General features: G+C 45.8%; 1 protein-coding gene across 2 annotated transcripts in view; it reads right to left on the reverse strand.

The window, feature by feature from the left end:
- Positions 1-12,935, reverse strand: part of SYN1 (synapsin I) — a 71,192-nt gene extending 58,257 nt beyond the window's left edge. For both annotated transcript variants that reach the window (XM_040442231.1, XM_040442230.1), the window contains exon 1: positions 12,295-12,935. In XM_040442231.1, coding sequence (XP_040298165.1) covers positions 12,295-12,605 — 311 coding nt within the window. In that variant the 5' untranslated portion in view covers positions 12,606-12,935. The remainder of the gene's footprint in view (positions 1-12,294) is intronic.
- Between the last annotated feature and the right edge of the window lie 3,202 nt (positions 12,936-16,137).

Genomic DNA, 16,137 nt, shown 5'->3' on the forward strand with positions numbered 1-16,137 from the left:
GTATAACAGGACTATAACATCTGACAAACCAACATGAGCATCACTGTGCGGTAAGTGTCTCAAAAACGACACATATAACCCAATGCTGGACAGACCGCACATACCTCAAAAAGTGCAAAACTGATACCACCGCTATACAACATCCACCTCACAAAAGCCATAGTCAAGATCAATACCCCCAACTCCTTCACATATGTAAAACATAAACCCCCTTACGACATTCACATCTCTACACTTCACTGTCCTTCTCTATATTCTTGTACATAGGAGGCAGTATTATAGTAGTTATATTCCTGTACATAGGAGGCAGTATTATAGTAGTTATATTCTTGTACATAGGGGCAGTATTATAGTAGTTATATTCTTGTACATAGGAGCAGTATTATAGTAGTTATATTCTTGTACATAGGAGGCAGTATTATAGTAGTTATATTCCTGTACATAGGAGCAGTATTATAGTAGTTATATTCTTGTACATAGGATACAGTATTATAGTAGTTATATTCTTGTACATAGGAGGCAGTATTATAGTAGTTATATTCCTGTACATAGGAGCAGTATTATAGTAGTTATATTCTTGTACATAGGAAACAGTATTATAGTAGTTATATTCTTGTACATAGCAGCAGTATTATAGCAGTTATATTCTTGTACATAGGAGCAGTATTATAGTAGTTATATTCTTGTACATAGGATACAGTATTATAGTAGTTATATTCCTGTACATAGGAGCAGTATTATAGCAGTTATATTCTTGTACATAGGATACAGTATTATAGTAGTTATATTCTTGTACATAGGAGCAGTATTATAGTAGTTATATTATTGTACATAGGAGGTAGTATTATAGTAGTTATATTCCTGTACATAGGAGCAGTATTATAGTAGTTATATTCTTGTACATAGGAGGCAGTATTATAGTAGTTATATTCTTGTACATAGGAGCAGTATTATAGTAGTTATATTCTTGTACATAGGAGCAGTATTATAGTAGTTATATTCTTGTACATAGGAGCAGTATTATAGTAGTTATATTCTTGTACATAGGAGGCAGTATTATAGTAGTTATATTCTTGTACATAGGAGGCAGTATTATAGTAGTTATATTCTTGTACATAGGAGCAGTATTAGAGTAGTTATATTCTTGTACATAGGAGCAGTATTATAGTAGTTATATTCTTGTACATAGGAGGCAGTATTATAGTAGTTATATTCTTGTACATAGGAGGCAGTATTATAGTAGTTATATTCTTGTACATAGGATACAGTATTATAGTAGTTATATTCCTGTACATGGGAGCAGTATTATAGTAGTTATATTCTTGTACATAGAAGCAGTATTATAGTAGTTATATTCTTGTACATAGGAGGCAGTATTATAGTAGTTATATTCTTGTACATAGGAGCAGTATTATAGTAGTTATATTCTTGTACATAGGAGCAGTATTATAGTAGTTATATTCTTGTACATAGGAGCGGTATTATAGTAGTTATATTCTTGTACATAGGAGCAGTATTATAGTAGTTATATTCTTGTACATAGGAGCAGTATTATAGTAGTTATATTCTTGTACATAGGAGGCAGTATTATAGTAGTTATATTCTTGTACATAGGAGCAGTATTATAGTAGTTATATTCTTGTACATAGGAGCAGTATTATAGTAGTTATATTCTTGTACATAGGAGCGGTATTATAGTAGTTATATTCTTGTACATAGGAGCAGTATTATAGTAGTTATACTCTTGTACATAGGAGCAGTATTATAGTAGTTATATTCTTGTACATAGGAGGCAGTATTATAGTAGTTATATTCTTGTACATAGGAGCAGTATTATAGTAGTTATATTCTTGTACATAGGAGCAGTATTATAGTAGTTATATTCTTGTACATAGGAGCGGTATTATAGTAGTTATATTCTTGTACATAGGAGCAGTATTATAGTAGTTATATTCTTGTACATAGGAGCAGTATTATAGTAGTTATATTCTTGTACATAGGAGCAGTATTGTAGTAGTAATATTCTTGTACACAGGAGCAGTATTATAGTAGTTATATTCTTGTACATAGGAGCAGTATTATAGTAGTTATATTCTTGTACATAGGAGCAGTATTATAGTAGTTATATTCTTGTACATAGGAGCAGTATTATAGTAGTTATATTCTTGTACATAGGAGCAGTATTATAGTAGTTATATTCTTGTACATAGGATACAGTATTATAGTAGTTATATTCCTGTACATAGGAGCAGTATTATAGTAGTTATATTCTTGTACATAGAAGCAGTATTATAGTAGTTATATTCTTGTACATAGGAGGCAGTATTATAGTAGTTATATTCTTGTACATAGGAGCAGTATTATAGTAGTTATATTCCTGTACATAGGAGCAGTATTATAGTAGTTATATTCTTGTACATAGGAGCAGTATTAGAGTAGTTATATTCTTGTACATAGGAGCAGTATTATAGTAGTTATATTCTTGTACATAGGAGCAGTATTATAGTAGTTATATTCTTGTACATAGGAGGCAGTATTATAGTAGTTATATTCTTGTACATAGGAGGCAGTATTATAGTAGTTATATTCTTGTACATAGGATACAGTATTATAGTAGTTATATTCCTGTACATAGGAGCAGTATTATAGTAGTTATATTCTTATACATAGGAGCAGTATTATAGTAGTTATATTCTTGTACATAGGAGCAGTATTATAGTAGTTATATTCCTGTACATAGGAGGCAGTATTATAGTAGTTATACTCTTGTACATAGGAGGCAGTATTATAGTAGTTATATTCTTGTACATAGGAGCAGTATTATAGTAGTTATAATCTTGTACATAGGAGCAGTATTATAGTAGTTGTATTCTTGTACATAGGAGCAGTATTATAGTAGTTATATTCTTGTACATAGGAGCAGTATTATAGCAGTTATATTCTTGTACATAGGAGCAGTATTATAGTAGTTATATTTTAGTACATAGGAGGCAGTATTATAGTAGTTATATTCTTGTACATAGGAGCAGTATTATAGTAGTTATATTCTTGTACATAGGAGCAGTATTATAGTAGTTATATTCCTGTACATAGGAGCAGTATTATAGTAGTTATATTCTTGTACATAGGAGCAGTATTATAGTAGTTATATTCTTGTACATAGGTGCAGTATTATAGTAGTTATATTCTGTACATAGGAGGCAGTATTATAGTAGTTATATTCTTGTACATAGGAGCAGTATTATAGTAGTTATATTCTTGTACATAGGAGCAGTATTATAGTAGTTATATTCTTGTACATAGGAGGCAGTATTATAGTAGTTATATTCTTGTACATAGGAGCAGTATTATAGTAGTTATAGTCTTGTACATAGGAGCAGTATTATAGTAGTTATATTCTTGTACATAGGAGCAGTATTATAGTAGTTATATTCTTGTACATAGGAGCAGTATTATAGTAGTTATATTCTTGTACATAGGAGCAGTATTATAGTAGTTATATTCTTGTACATAGGAGGCAGTATTATAGTAGTTATATTCTTGTACATAGGAGGCAGTATTATAGTAGTTATATTCTTGTACGTAGGAGCAGTATTATAGTAGTTATATTCTTGTACGTAGGAGGCAGTATTATAGTAGTTATATTCTTGTACATAGGAGGCAGTATTATAGCAGTTATATTCTTGTACATAGAAGCAGTATTATAGTAGTTATATTCTTGTACATAGGAGGCAGTATTATAGTAGTTATATTGTTGTACATAGGAGGCAGTATTATAGTAGTTATATTCTTGTACATAGGAGCAGCATTATAGTAGTTATATTCCTGTACATAGGAGCAGTATTATAGTAGTTATATTCTTGTACATAGGAGCAGTATTATAGTAGTGATATTCTTGTACATAGGAGCAGTATTATAGTAGTTATATTCTTGTACATAGGAGCAGTGTTATAGTAGTTATATTCTTGTACATAGGAGCAGTATTATAGTAGTTATATTCCTGTACATAGAAGCAGTATTATAGTAGTTATATTCTTGTACATAGGAGCAGTATTATAGTAGTTATATTCTTGTACATAGGAGCAGTATTATAGTAGTTATATTCTTGTACATAGGAGCAGTATTATAGTAGTTATATTCTTGTACATAGGGCAGTATTATAGTAGTTATATTCTTGTACATAGGAGCAGTATTATAGTAGTTATATTCTTGTACATAGGAGCAGTATTATAGTAGTTATATTCTTGTACATAGGGGGCAGTATTATAGTAGTTATATTCTTGTACATAGGAGCAGTATTATAGTAGTTATATTCTTGTACACAGGAGCAGTATTATAGTAGTTATATTCCTGTATATAGCAGTATTATAGTAGTTATATTCTTGTACATAGGAGCAGTATTATAGTAGATATATTCTTGTACATAGGAGCAGTATTATAGTTGTTATATTCTTGTACATAGGAGCAGTATTATAGTAGTTGTATTCTTGTACATAGGAGCAGTATTATAGTAGTTATATTCCTGTACATAGGAGGCAGTATTATAGTAGTTATATTCTTGTACATAGGAGCAGTATTATAGTAGATATATTCTTGTACATAGGAGCAGTATTATAGTAGTTATATTCTTGTACATAGGAGCAGTATTATAGTAGTGATATCCTGTACATAGGAGCAGTATTATAGTAGTTATATTCCTGTACATAGGAGCAGTATTATAGTAGTTATATTCTTGTACATAGGAGGCAGTATTATAGTAGTTATATTCTTGTACATAGGATACAGTATTATAGTAGTTATATTCTTGTACATAGGAGCAGTATTATAGTTGTTATATTCTTGTACATAGGAGCAGTATTATAGTAGTTATATTCTTGTACATAGGAGGCAGTATTATAGTAGTTATATTCTTGCACATAGGAGCAGTATTATAGTAGATATATTCTTGTACATAGGAGCAGTATTATAGTTGTTATATTCTTGTACATAGGAGCAGTATTATAGTAGTTATATTCTTGCACATAGGAGCAGTATTATAGTAGATATATTCTTGTACATAGGAGCAGTATTATAGTAGTTATATTCTTGTACATAGGAGGCAGTATTATAGTAGTTGTATTCTTGTACATAGGAGCAGTATTATAGTAGTTATATTCTTGTACATAGGAGGCAGTATTATAGTAGTTATATCCTTGTACATAGGAGCAGTATTATAGTAGTTATATTCCTGTACATAGGAGGCAGTATTATAGTAGATATATTCTTGTACATAGGAGTAGTATTATAGTAGTTATATGCTTGTATATAGGAGCAGTATTATAGTAGTTATATCCTTGTACATAGGAGCAGTATTATAGTAGTTATATTCCTGTACATAGGAGGCAGTATTATAGTAGATATATTCTTGTACATAGGAGTAGTATTATAGTAGTTATATGCTTGTACATAGGAGCAGTATTATAGTAGTTATATTCTTGCACATAGGAGCAGTATTATAGTAGTTTATTCTTGTATTTCTTTCCTCCTTTTCCATGTATCCTGCAGTTCAGCTCTGATAACAATCTGTCTTCCTCTTTCACAGATGTCATCTCCTGTTTGTCACTGACCTTCCTCAATCTCCCATTACTCCTCTGTCCAATAACTAACCTTTACTCCTGACCTTAGATCTTTAAGACCCTATTACATGGAGCGAATATCGTACAGATTCTGATGCATGCGGGCAAAAACGACCAAGAACCATGTGATGTAATAAGTATGAACGATTCAAAGACGAGCGGCAAATCGCTCATTTTTCTTCTATTGGGATTTCCCCACCCCCACCCCCCCATGGATTATGCTCTCCATCGCTGGAGACCCCAGGACCAAGATCCATGGTGATCCTCTGCTGCCTCCACAGACAACCTCCTCAATGATGTAGGCTAAAATAAGAGGAGCCGCCACCAAAAACGTAAGGGTATGTTCACACGTAGCGGTTGAGGGGCAGATAAAACATAATCGTAATTTGAGGTGAAACATTTAATGGACAAGATTCACCTGTAAAAAAAAAAACAACTGCATGATACCTATGTGTGAACAAACCTTTATAGACTCCAGATAGATCTTCTGATAGTCTTGACTGGGAGTAGTAGTAGACAAAGACATTGAGGACTAGGCTGAAGACCCCTCTAGTCACACACCATTAACATACCCCCCACCAGGACGGTACGTATCTCTGCCCCCGGCCTGTGACGGACACTGGACCTCAGAAAGAGAACCAGGTTGCTGCAATTAGTTCATGCACATCGTTGGCCAAATTACAGGAGGCCATCTGCTCAGCCTCAAAGGTTATTAGCTGCAAGGCTTACAGCTCCAGATCATGCCTATGGCTGCAACTTGACCACATGCCGCGGACGATGGGAGTAATACTCCAAGTGTTTTATGGTAAATCGTGTACGTTCAAGGGGTTCAGTAGAAAGAAGGTCGAAATCAGCGCAACTGCTCGTAACCAAGGAATGTGTGACTGGGCCCCAACCATATAACCATGTCCACGGTGGACCCCGACCCTACCAACCCCTCCGATCAAATATCTGCAGCAACGTCCAGTAAACTGCCCAAGGGGGGCGCTACAGGACCTGGTCAAACACTTATTACAGGTAAATTCATTAAAGTAATAAGAATAAGGCTTAAATGAGTGTTTATGAGGTCAGGAGATCAGAGATAAGGCTTCACAGGACCCGACAGATGAAGGGACTGAGAAGTGATACTGTGCAAGCAGACTGATTTTTTAACTTTGTATCTCAAAAACAGCTGAACATTTTACTAAAGACTAATTGAAAATAATGCTTGTTAGCCTAAAATGAGTAAAATTCAATCTTATAATAAAATTCCCCAGAAAATGTACATTGTAGGACCAGCAGGGGCGCTAGTGAGCTCCCCATAACCCTAACTATTGTTCAGAGCCCCTACTCATCTCTCCTCATCTCCTAGTCTACTTCATATCACCCCTGAACCCTAATTTACTGCCTATGTCCCCCCAACATCTACAAATCAACCTCCCGTCACTTCCTCTTAACTCACCAGCATCTCCTATCTACACCCTGTCCTTCCCCAAACCATCCCTATATCCTGTCCTTCCCCAAACCATCCCTATATCCTGTCCTTCCCCAAACTATCCCTATATCCTGTCCTTCCCCAAACTATCCCTATATCCTGTCCTTCCCCAAACCATCCCTATATCCTGTCCTTCCCCAAACTATCCCTATATCCTGTCCTTCCCCAAACCATCCCTATATCCTGTCCTTCCCCAAACTATCCCTATATCCTGTCCTTCCCCAAACCATCCCTATATCCTGTCCTTCCCCAAACCATCCCTATATCCTGTCCTTCCCCAAACCATCCCTATATCCTGTCCTTCCCCAAACTATCCCTATATCCTGTCCTTCCCCAAACCATCCCTATATCCTGTCCTTCCCCAAACTATCCCTATATCCTGTCCTTCCCCAAACCATCCCTATATCCTGTCCTTCCCCAAACTATCCCTATATCCTGTCCTTCCCCAAACCATCCCTATATCCTGTCCTTCCCCAAACCATCCCTATATCCTGTCCTTCCCCAAACTATCCCTATATCCTGTCCTTCCCCAAACCATCCCTATATCCTGTCCTACCCCAAACTATCCCTATATCCTGTCCTTCCCCAAACCATCTCTATATCCTGTCCTTCCCCAAACCATCCCTATATCCTGTCCTTCCTCCAAGTCACCCCTATATCCTGTCGTTCCCCAAGTCATTCCTATATCCTGTCCTTCCCCAAATAATCCCTATATCCTGTCCTTCCCCAAGTCACTCCTATACCCTGTCCTTCACCTAGTCACCCCTATATCCTGTCCTTCCCCAAACTATCCCTATACCCTGTCCTTCCCCAAACTATCTCTATATCCTGTCCTTCCCCAAGTCACCCCTATATCCTGTCCTTTCCCTAGTCACCCCTGAATCCTGTCCTTCCCCAAACCATCCCTATATCCTGTCCTTACCCAAGTCACCCCTATATCCTGTCCTTTCCCTAGTCACCCCTATATCCTGTCCTTCCCCAAACCATCCCTATATCCTGTCCTTGCCCTAGTCACCCCTATATCCTGTCCTTTCCCTAGTCACCCCTATATCCTGTCCTTCCCCAAACCATCCCTATATCCTGTCCTTCCCCAAACTATCCCTATATCCTGTCCTTCCCCAAACCATCTCTATATCCTGTCCTTCCCCAAGTCACCCCCATATCCTGTCCTTCCCCAAACCATCCCTATATCCTGTCCTTCCCCTAGTCACCCCTATATCCTGTCATTCCTCAAGTCACCCCTATATCCTGTCCTTCCTCAAGTCACCCCTATATCCTGTCCTTCCACAAGTCACCCCTATATCCTGTTCTTCCACAAGTCACCCCTATATCCTGTCCTTCCCCAAGTCACCCCTATATCCTGTCCTTCCCCAAGTCACCCCTATATCCTGTCCTTCCACAAGTCACCCCTATACCCTGTCCTTCCCCGAGTCACCCCTATATCCTGTCCTTCCCCTAGTCACCCCTATATCCTGTCGTTCCTCAAGTCAACCCTATATCCTGTCCTTCCCCAAGTCACCCCTATATCCTGTTCTTCCCCAAGTCACCCCTATATCCTGTCCTTCCACAAGTCACCCCTATATCCTGTCCTTCCACAAGTCACCCCTATATCCTGTCCTTCCTCAAGTCACCCCTATATCCTGTCCTTCCCCAAGTCACCCCTATACCCTGTTCTTCCACAAGTCACCCCTATATCCTGTTCTTCCCCAAGTCACCCCTATATCCTGTCCTTCCACAAGTCACCCCTATATCCTGTCCTTCCACAAGTCACCCCTATATCCTGTCCTTCCCCAAGTCACCCCTATATCCTGTCCTTCCCCAAGTCACCCCCATATCCTGTCCTTCCCCAAGTCACCCCTATATCCTGTCCTTCCCCAAGTCACCCCTATATCCTGTACTTCCCCAAGTCACCCCTATATCCTGTCCTTCCACAAGTCACCCCTATATCCTGTTCTTCCCCAAGTCACCCCTATATCCTGTCCTTCCCCAAGTCACCCCCATATCCTGTTCTTCCACAAGTCACCCCTCTATCCTGTCCTTACACAAGTCACCCCTATATCCTGTCCTTCCCCAAGTCACCCCTATACCCTGTCCTTCCCCAAGTCACCCCTATATCCTGTCCTTCCCCAAGTCACCCCTATACCCTGTCCTTCCCCAAGTCACCCCTATATCCTGTCCTTCCCCAAGTCACCCCTATATTCTGTCCTTCCCCAAGTCACCCCCATATCCTGTTCTTCCCCAAGTCACCCTTATATCCTGTCCTTCCCCAAGTCACCCCTATATCCTGTCCTTCCCCAAGTCACCCCTATATCCTGTCCTTCCACAAGTCAACCCTATATCCTGTCCTTCCTCAAGTCACCCCTATATCCTGTCCTTCCACAAGTCACCCCTATACCCTGTTCTTCCACAAGTCACCCCTATACCCTGTCCTTCCCCAAGTCACCCCTATATCCTGTCCTTCCACAAGTCACCCCTATATCCTGTCCTTCCTCAAGTCACCCCTATATCCTGTCCTTCCACAAGTCACCCCTATACCCTGTTCTTCCACAAGTCACCCCTATACCCTGTCCTTCCCCAAGTCACCCCTATATCCTGTCCTTCCACAAGTCACCCCCATATCCTGTCCTTCCCCAAGTCACCCCCATATCCTGTCCTTCCACAAGTCACCCCCATATCCTGTCCTTCCCCAAGTCACCCCTATATCCTGTCCTTCCCCAAGTCACCCCTATATCCTGTCCTTCCCCAAGTCACCCCTATATCCTGTCCTTCCACAAGTCACCCCTATATCCTGTCCTTCCCCAAGTCACCCCTATATCCTGTCCTTCCCCAAGTCACCCCTATATCCTGTCCTTCCCCAAGTCACCCCTATATCCTGTCCTTCCACAAGTCACCCCTATATCCTGTCCTTCCACAAGTCACCCCTATACCCTGTCCTTCCCCAAGTCACCCCTATATCCTGTCCTTCCCCAAGTCACCCCTATATCCTGTCCTTCCCCAAGTCACCCCTATATCCTGTCCTTCCTCATGTCACCCCTATATCCTGTCCTTCCCCAAGTCACCCCTATATCCTGTCCTTCCACAAGTCACCCCTATATCCTGTCCTTCCCCGAGTCACCCCTATATCCTGTCCTTCCACAAGTCACCCCTATACCCTGTCCTTCCCCGAGTCACCCCTATATCCTGTCCTTCCACAAGTCACCCCTATACCCTGTCCTTCCCCGAGTCACCCCTATATCCTGTCCTTCCCCTAGTCACCCCTATATCCTGTCGTTCCTCAAGTCAACCCTATATCCTGTCCTTCCCCAAGTCACCCCCATATCCTGTCCTTCCCCAAGTCACCCCCATATCCTGTTCTTCCCCAAGTCACCCTTATATCCTGTCCTTCCCCAAGTCACCCCTATATCCTGTCCTTCCCCAAGTCACCCCTATATCCTGTCCTTCCTCAAGTCACCCCTATATCCTGTTCTTCCCCAAGTCACCCCTATATCCTGTCCTTCCCCAAGTCACCCCTATATCCTGTCCTTCCACGAGTCACCCCTATATCCTGTCCTTCCTAAGCCCATTTCCATCTTAACATCCTCTCACCTGTCCTCTTCCATCACCCTCATCATCCCCTGTCCTCTTCCATCACCCTCATCATCCCCAGCCCTCATCCATCACCCTCATCATCTCCTGCCCTTTCCCATCACCCTCATCATCCCCTGCCCTCTCACATCACCCTCATCATCCCCTGTCCTCTTCCATCACCCTCATCATTCCCTGCCCTCTCCCATCACCCTCATCATTCCCTGCCCTCTCCCATCACCCTCATCATTCCCTGCCCTCTCCCATCACCCTCATCATCCCCTGTCCTCTCTCATCACCCTCATCATTCCCTGTCCTCTCCCATCACCCTCATCATCCCCTGTCCTCTCCCATCACCCTCATCATTCCCTGCCCTCTCCCATCACCCTCATCATTCCCTGCCCTCTCCCATCACCCTCATCATCCCCTGTCCTCTTCCATCACCCTCATCATCCCCTGCCCTCTCCCACCACCCTCATCATCCCCTGCCCTCTCCCATCACCCTCATCATTCCCTGCCCTTTCCCATCACCCTCATCATCCCCTGTCCTTTCCCATCACCCTCATCATCCCCTGTCCTCTTCCATCACCCTCATCATCCCCAGCCCTCATCCATCACCCTCATCATTCCCTGTCCTCTCCCATCACCCTCATCATCCCCTGCCCTCTCCCATCACCCTCATCATCCCCTGCCCTCTCCCATCACCCTCATCATCCCCTGTCCTTTCCCATCACCCTCATCATCCCCTGCCCTCTCCCATCACCCACATCATCCCCTGTCCTCTTCCATCACCCTCATCATCCACTGTCCTCTCCCATCACCCTCATCATCCACTGTCCTCTCCCATCACCCACATCATCCCCTGCCCTCTCCCACCACCCTCATCATCCCCTGCCCTTTCCCATCACCCACATCATCCCCTGCCCTTTCCCATCACCCTCATCATCCCCTGCCCTCTCCCACCACCCTCATCATCCCCTGCCCTCTCCCACCACCCTCATCATCCCCTGCCCTCTCCCATCACCCCCATCATCCCCTGCCCTCTCCCATCACCCCCATCATCCCCTGCCCTCTCCCATCACCCTCATCATCCCCTGCCCTCTCCCATCACCCTCATCATCCCCTGCCCTCTCCCATCACCCTCATCATTCGCTGCCCTCTCCCATCACCCTCATCATTCGCTGCCCTCTCCCATCACCCTCATCATCCCCTGCCCTCTCCCATCACCCTCATCATCCCCTGCCCTCTCCCATCACCCTCATCATCCCCTGCCCTCTCCCATCACCCTCATCATCCCCTGCCCTCTCCCATCACCCTCATCATCCCCTGCCCTCTCCCATCACCCTCATCATTCGCTGCCCTCTCCCATCACCCTCATCATTCGCTGCCCTCTCCCATCACCCTCATCATCCCCTGCCCTCTCCCATCACCCTCATCATCCCCTGCCCTCTCCCATCACCCACATCATCCCCTGCCCTCTCCCATCACCCTCATCATCCCCTGCCCTCTCCCATCACCCTCATCATCCCCTGCCCTTTCCCATCACCCACATCATCCCCTGCCCTCTCCCATCACCCTCATCATCCCCTGCCCTCTCCCACCACCCCCATCCTCCGCTCCCACCACCCCCATCCTCCTCACCAGTCGGAGTGCGGCTCGTCCACCACCAGCAGCACCTTGGCCCCTCTGGCCGCCGCCCCGGACACCCCCCCGGCCGCCGTGGACACCTGCTCGCTGAGGGCGGCCGTCGTCTGCTTCACCGCATTGGAGAGGGATGAGAAGAAGCCGCCGCCGCCCCCGGCGCTGGGCTCCGGAGACACGGCCGGCGGCACCGGGGACACGGCGGGCGGCGGGGCGGGGGGGTCCGGCCGCTGCAGGTCGCTCATGTAGCCGTTGGGCAGGTTGGCCATGAAGTTACTGTCCGAGAGGCGGCGCCGCAGGTAATTCATCATGTGTCGCGGCCGGGGCTGCTGCTTGTCGGGGACTCTCCGCTAGAGACGGCCGGTCCGTCACCGGGGAGCGCTCGGTAGGGAGCCGGTGTCACGGCCTGGGCTGCTCCTGTCACAGACCCGCTCCTGCTATAGACTGTGACCGGTCCGGTAGACGGTAAGGTCGCTCACAGACCCGTTACCCAGAGGCAGCTAGGGACGGAGCCGTGAGACCGGGGAACCGCCAGCTGCTCCGGCCGCTCCGCTCGCTGCTCTTCTATCTGTCTCCTCGACGACCAAGCGTGATGAGCATCTTCTTCCCTGCCCCCCGCCACTTGGTCTGTCCATCGGACTCCCCTGTGTGCGACCATGGAATAGTCCTTCCCTGCAATGAAAGACGCAGAGCTAGAATGTACCAAGCGAAAAAAAAGGGCTGCGGGGCGGTGATCGTGAATCACCTGCATCCCTCCCTCTGTGCTGCGGGAAATGGTGCAGTCCGGTACCCAAAGGAGAGGAGCAAAGCAGTAGTGATGGAGAGAAGGGAGAGCCTGACGGAGCGGCACCGGGGGAGCGGGGAGCGGGCACCGGGGAGAGGAGAGCGGGGACCGGGGAGAGGAGAGCGGGGACCGGGGGAGCGGAGAGTGGGGAGCGGGGAGAGGAGAGCGGGCACCGGGGAGAGGAGAGCGGGCACCGGGGGAGCGGAGAGCGGGCACGGGTCTGAGGAGAGCGGGCACCGGGGGAGCGGGCACGGGTCTGAGGAGAGCGGGGACCGGGGAGAGGAGAGCGGGCACTGGGGAGAGGAGAGCGGGCACCGGGGAGAGGAGAGCGGGCACCGGGGGAGCGGGCACCGGGGAGAGGAGAGCGGGCACGGGTCTGAGGAGAGCGGGGACCGGGGAGAGGAGAGACTGCAGAGAGACAAGAGACTGCATGGAAAGAATAGAGGCTTCACATATAAAGGAGAGACTGCGCAGAGAGAGGAGAGACTGTACAGAGAGAGCAGAGACTGCACCGAGAGAGGAGAGACTGCGCAGAGAGAGCAGAGACTGCACAGAGAGAGGAGAGACTGTACAGAGAGAGGAGAGACTGTACAGAGAGAGGAGAGACTGCACACAGAGAGGAGAGACTGCACAGAGTGAGGAGAGACTGCACAGAGAGAGCAGAGACTGCGCAGAGAGAGCAGAGACTGCACATAGTAAGGAGAGACTGCGCAGAGAGAGGAGAGACTGCACAGAGTGAGGAGAGACTGCACAGAGTGAGGAGAGACTGCGCAGAGAGAGGAGAGACTGCACAGAGAGAGCAGAGACTGCACATAGTGAGGAGAGACTGTACAGAGAGCAGAGACTGCACAGAGCGAGTAAAGACTGCACAGAGAGAGAGGAGAGACTGTACAGAGAGCAGAGACTGCAGAGAGAGAGAGGAGAGACTGCACAGAGAGCAGAGACTGCACAGAGAGAGAGGAGAGACTGTACAGAGAGCAGAGACTGCACAGAGAGAGAGGAGAGACTGTACAGAGAGCAGAGACTGCACAGAGCGAGTAAAGACTGCACAGAGAGAGAGGAGAGACTGTACAGAGAGAGCAGAGACTGCAGAGAGAGAGAGGAGAGACTGCACAGAGAGAGAAGAGACTGCACAGAGAAAGAGGAGAGACTGCACAGAGAAAGAGGAGAGACTGCACAGAGAGAGTAAAGAATGGACAGAGTGAGGAGAGACTACAGAGAGAGTAAAGAATGCACAGAGAGAGTAAAGACTGGACAGAGAGAGGAGAGACTGCACAGAGTGAGGAGAGACTGTACAGAGAGAGCAGAGACTACACAGAGAGAGCAGAGACTACACAGAGAGAGGAGAGACTGCACAGAGAGAGTAAAGACTGCACAGAGTGAGGAGAGACTGTACAGAGAGAGCAGAAACTGCACGGAGAGAGACAAGACTGCACAGAGAGGAGAGAGACTGCACAGAGAGAGCAGAGACTACACAGAGAGAGGAGAGACTGCACAGAGACAGGAGAGACTGCACACAGAGAGCAGAGACTGCACAGAGAGAGAGGAGAGACTGCACAGAGAGAGCAGAGACTGCACATAGAGAGGAGAGAGAGACTGCACAGAGAGAGCAGAGAGACTGCACAGAGAGAGCAGAGACTGCACAGAGAGAAGAGAGACTGTATAGAGAGAGTAGAGACTGCACAGAGAGAGCAGAGTGCACAGAGAGAGTAAAGACTGCACAGAGAGTAGAGACTGCACAGAGAGAGTAAAGACTGCACAGAGCGAGGAGAGACTGTAGAGAGTGGGGGGAGTGCACAGAGAGAGAAGAGGCTGCACAGAGAGAGCAGAGACTGCACAGAGAGAGCAGAGACTGCACAGAGTGAGGAGAGACTGTACAGAGAGAGAAGAGACTGCACAGAGAGAGCAGAGACTGCACAGAGTGAGGAGAGACTGCACAGAGAGAGGAGAGACTGCACAGAGTGAGGAGAGACTGTACAGAGAGAGAAGAGACTGCACAGAGAGAGCAGAGACTGCACAGAGAGAGCAGAGACTGCACAGAGAGAGCAGAGACTGCACAGAGATAGGAGAGACTGCACAGAGAGAGCAGAGACTGGACAAAGAGAGGAGAGACTGCATAGAGAGAGGAGAGACTGCATAGAGAGGAGAGACTGCACACAGAGAGGAGAGACTGCACAGAGAGAGGAGAGGCTGCACAGAGAGAGAAGAGACTGCACAAAGAAAGAAGAGACTGCACAGAGAGAGGAGAGACTGCACAGAGAGAGGAGAGACTGCACAGAGAGAGCAGAGACTGCACAGAGAGAAGAGAGACTGTATAGAGAGAGTAGAGACTGCACAGAGAGAGCAGAGTGCACAGAGAGAGTAAAGACTGCACAGAGAGTAGAGACTGCACAGAGAGAGTAAAGACTGCACAGAGCGAGGAGAGACTGTAGAGAGTGGGGGGAGTGCACAGAGAGAGAAGAGGCTGCACAGAGAGAGCAGAGACTGCACAGAGAGAGCAGAGACTGCACAGAGTGAGGAGAGACTGTACAGAGAGAGAAGAGACTGCACAGAGAGAGCAGAGACTGCACAGAGTGAGGAGAGACTGCACAGAGAGAGGAGAGACTGCACAGAGTGAGGAGAGACTGTACAGAGAGAGAAGAGACTGCACAGAGAGAGCAGAGACTGCACAGAGAGAGCAGAGACTGCACAGAGAGAGCAGAGACTGCACAGAGATAGGAGAGACTGCACAGAGAGAGCAGAGACTGGACAGAGAGAGGAGAGACTGCATAGAGAGAGGAGAGACTGCATAGAGAGAGGAGAGACTGCACAGAGAGAGGAGAGACTGCACACAGAGAGGAGAGACTGCACAGAGAGAGGAGAGGCTGCACAGAGAGAGAAGAGACTGCACAAAGAAAGAAGAGACTGCACAGAGAGAGGAGAGACTGCACAGAGAGAGGAGAGACTGCACAGAGAGAGGAGAGACTGCACACAGAGAGGAGAGACTGCACACAGAGAGGAGAGACTGCACAGCGAGAGGAGAGACTGCACAGAGAGAGAGCAGAGACTGCAAAGAGAGA

Source organism: Bufo bufo, chromosome 8 (genome assembly GCF_905171765.1).
Source record: "Bufo bufo chromosome 8, aBufBuf1.1, whole genome shotgun sequence".
Taxonomy (NCBI): domain Eukaryota; kingdom Metazoa; phylum Chordata; class Amphibia; order Anura; family Bufonidae; genus Bufo; species Bufo bufo.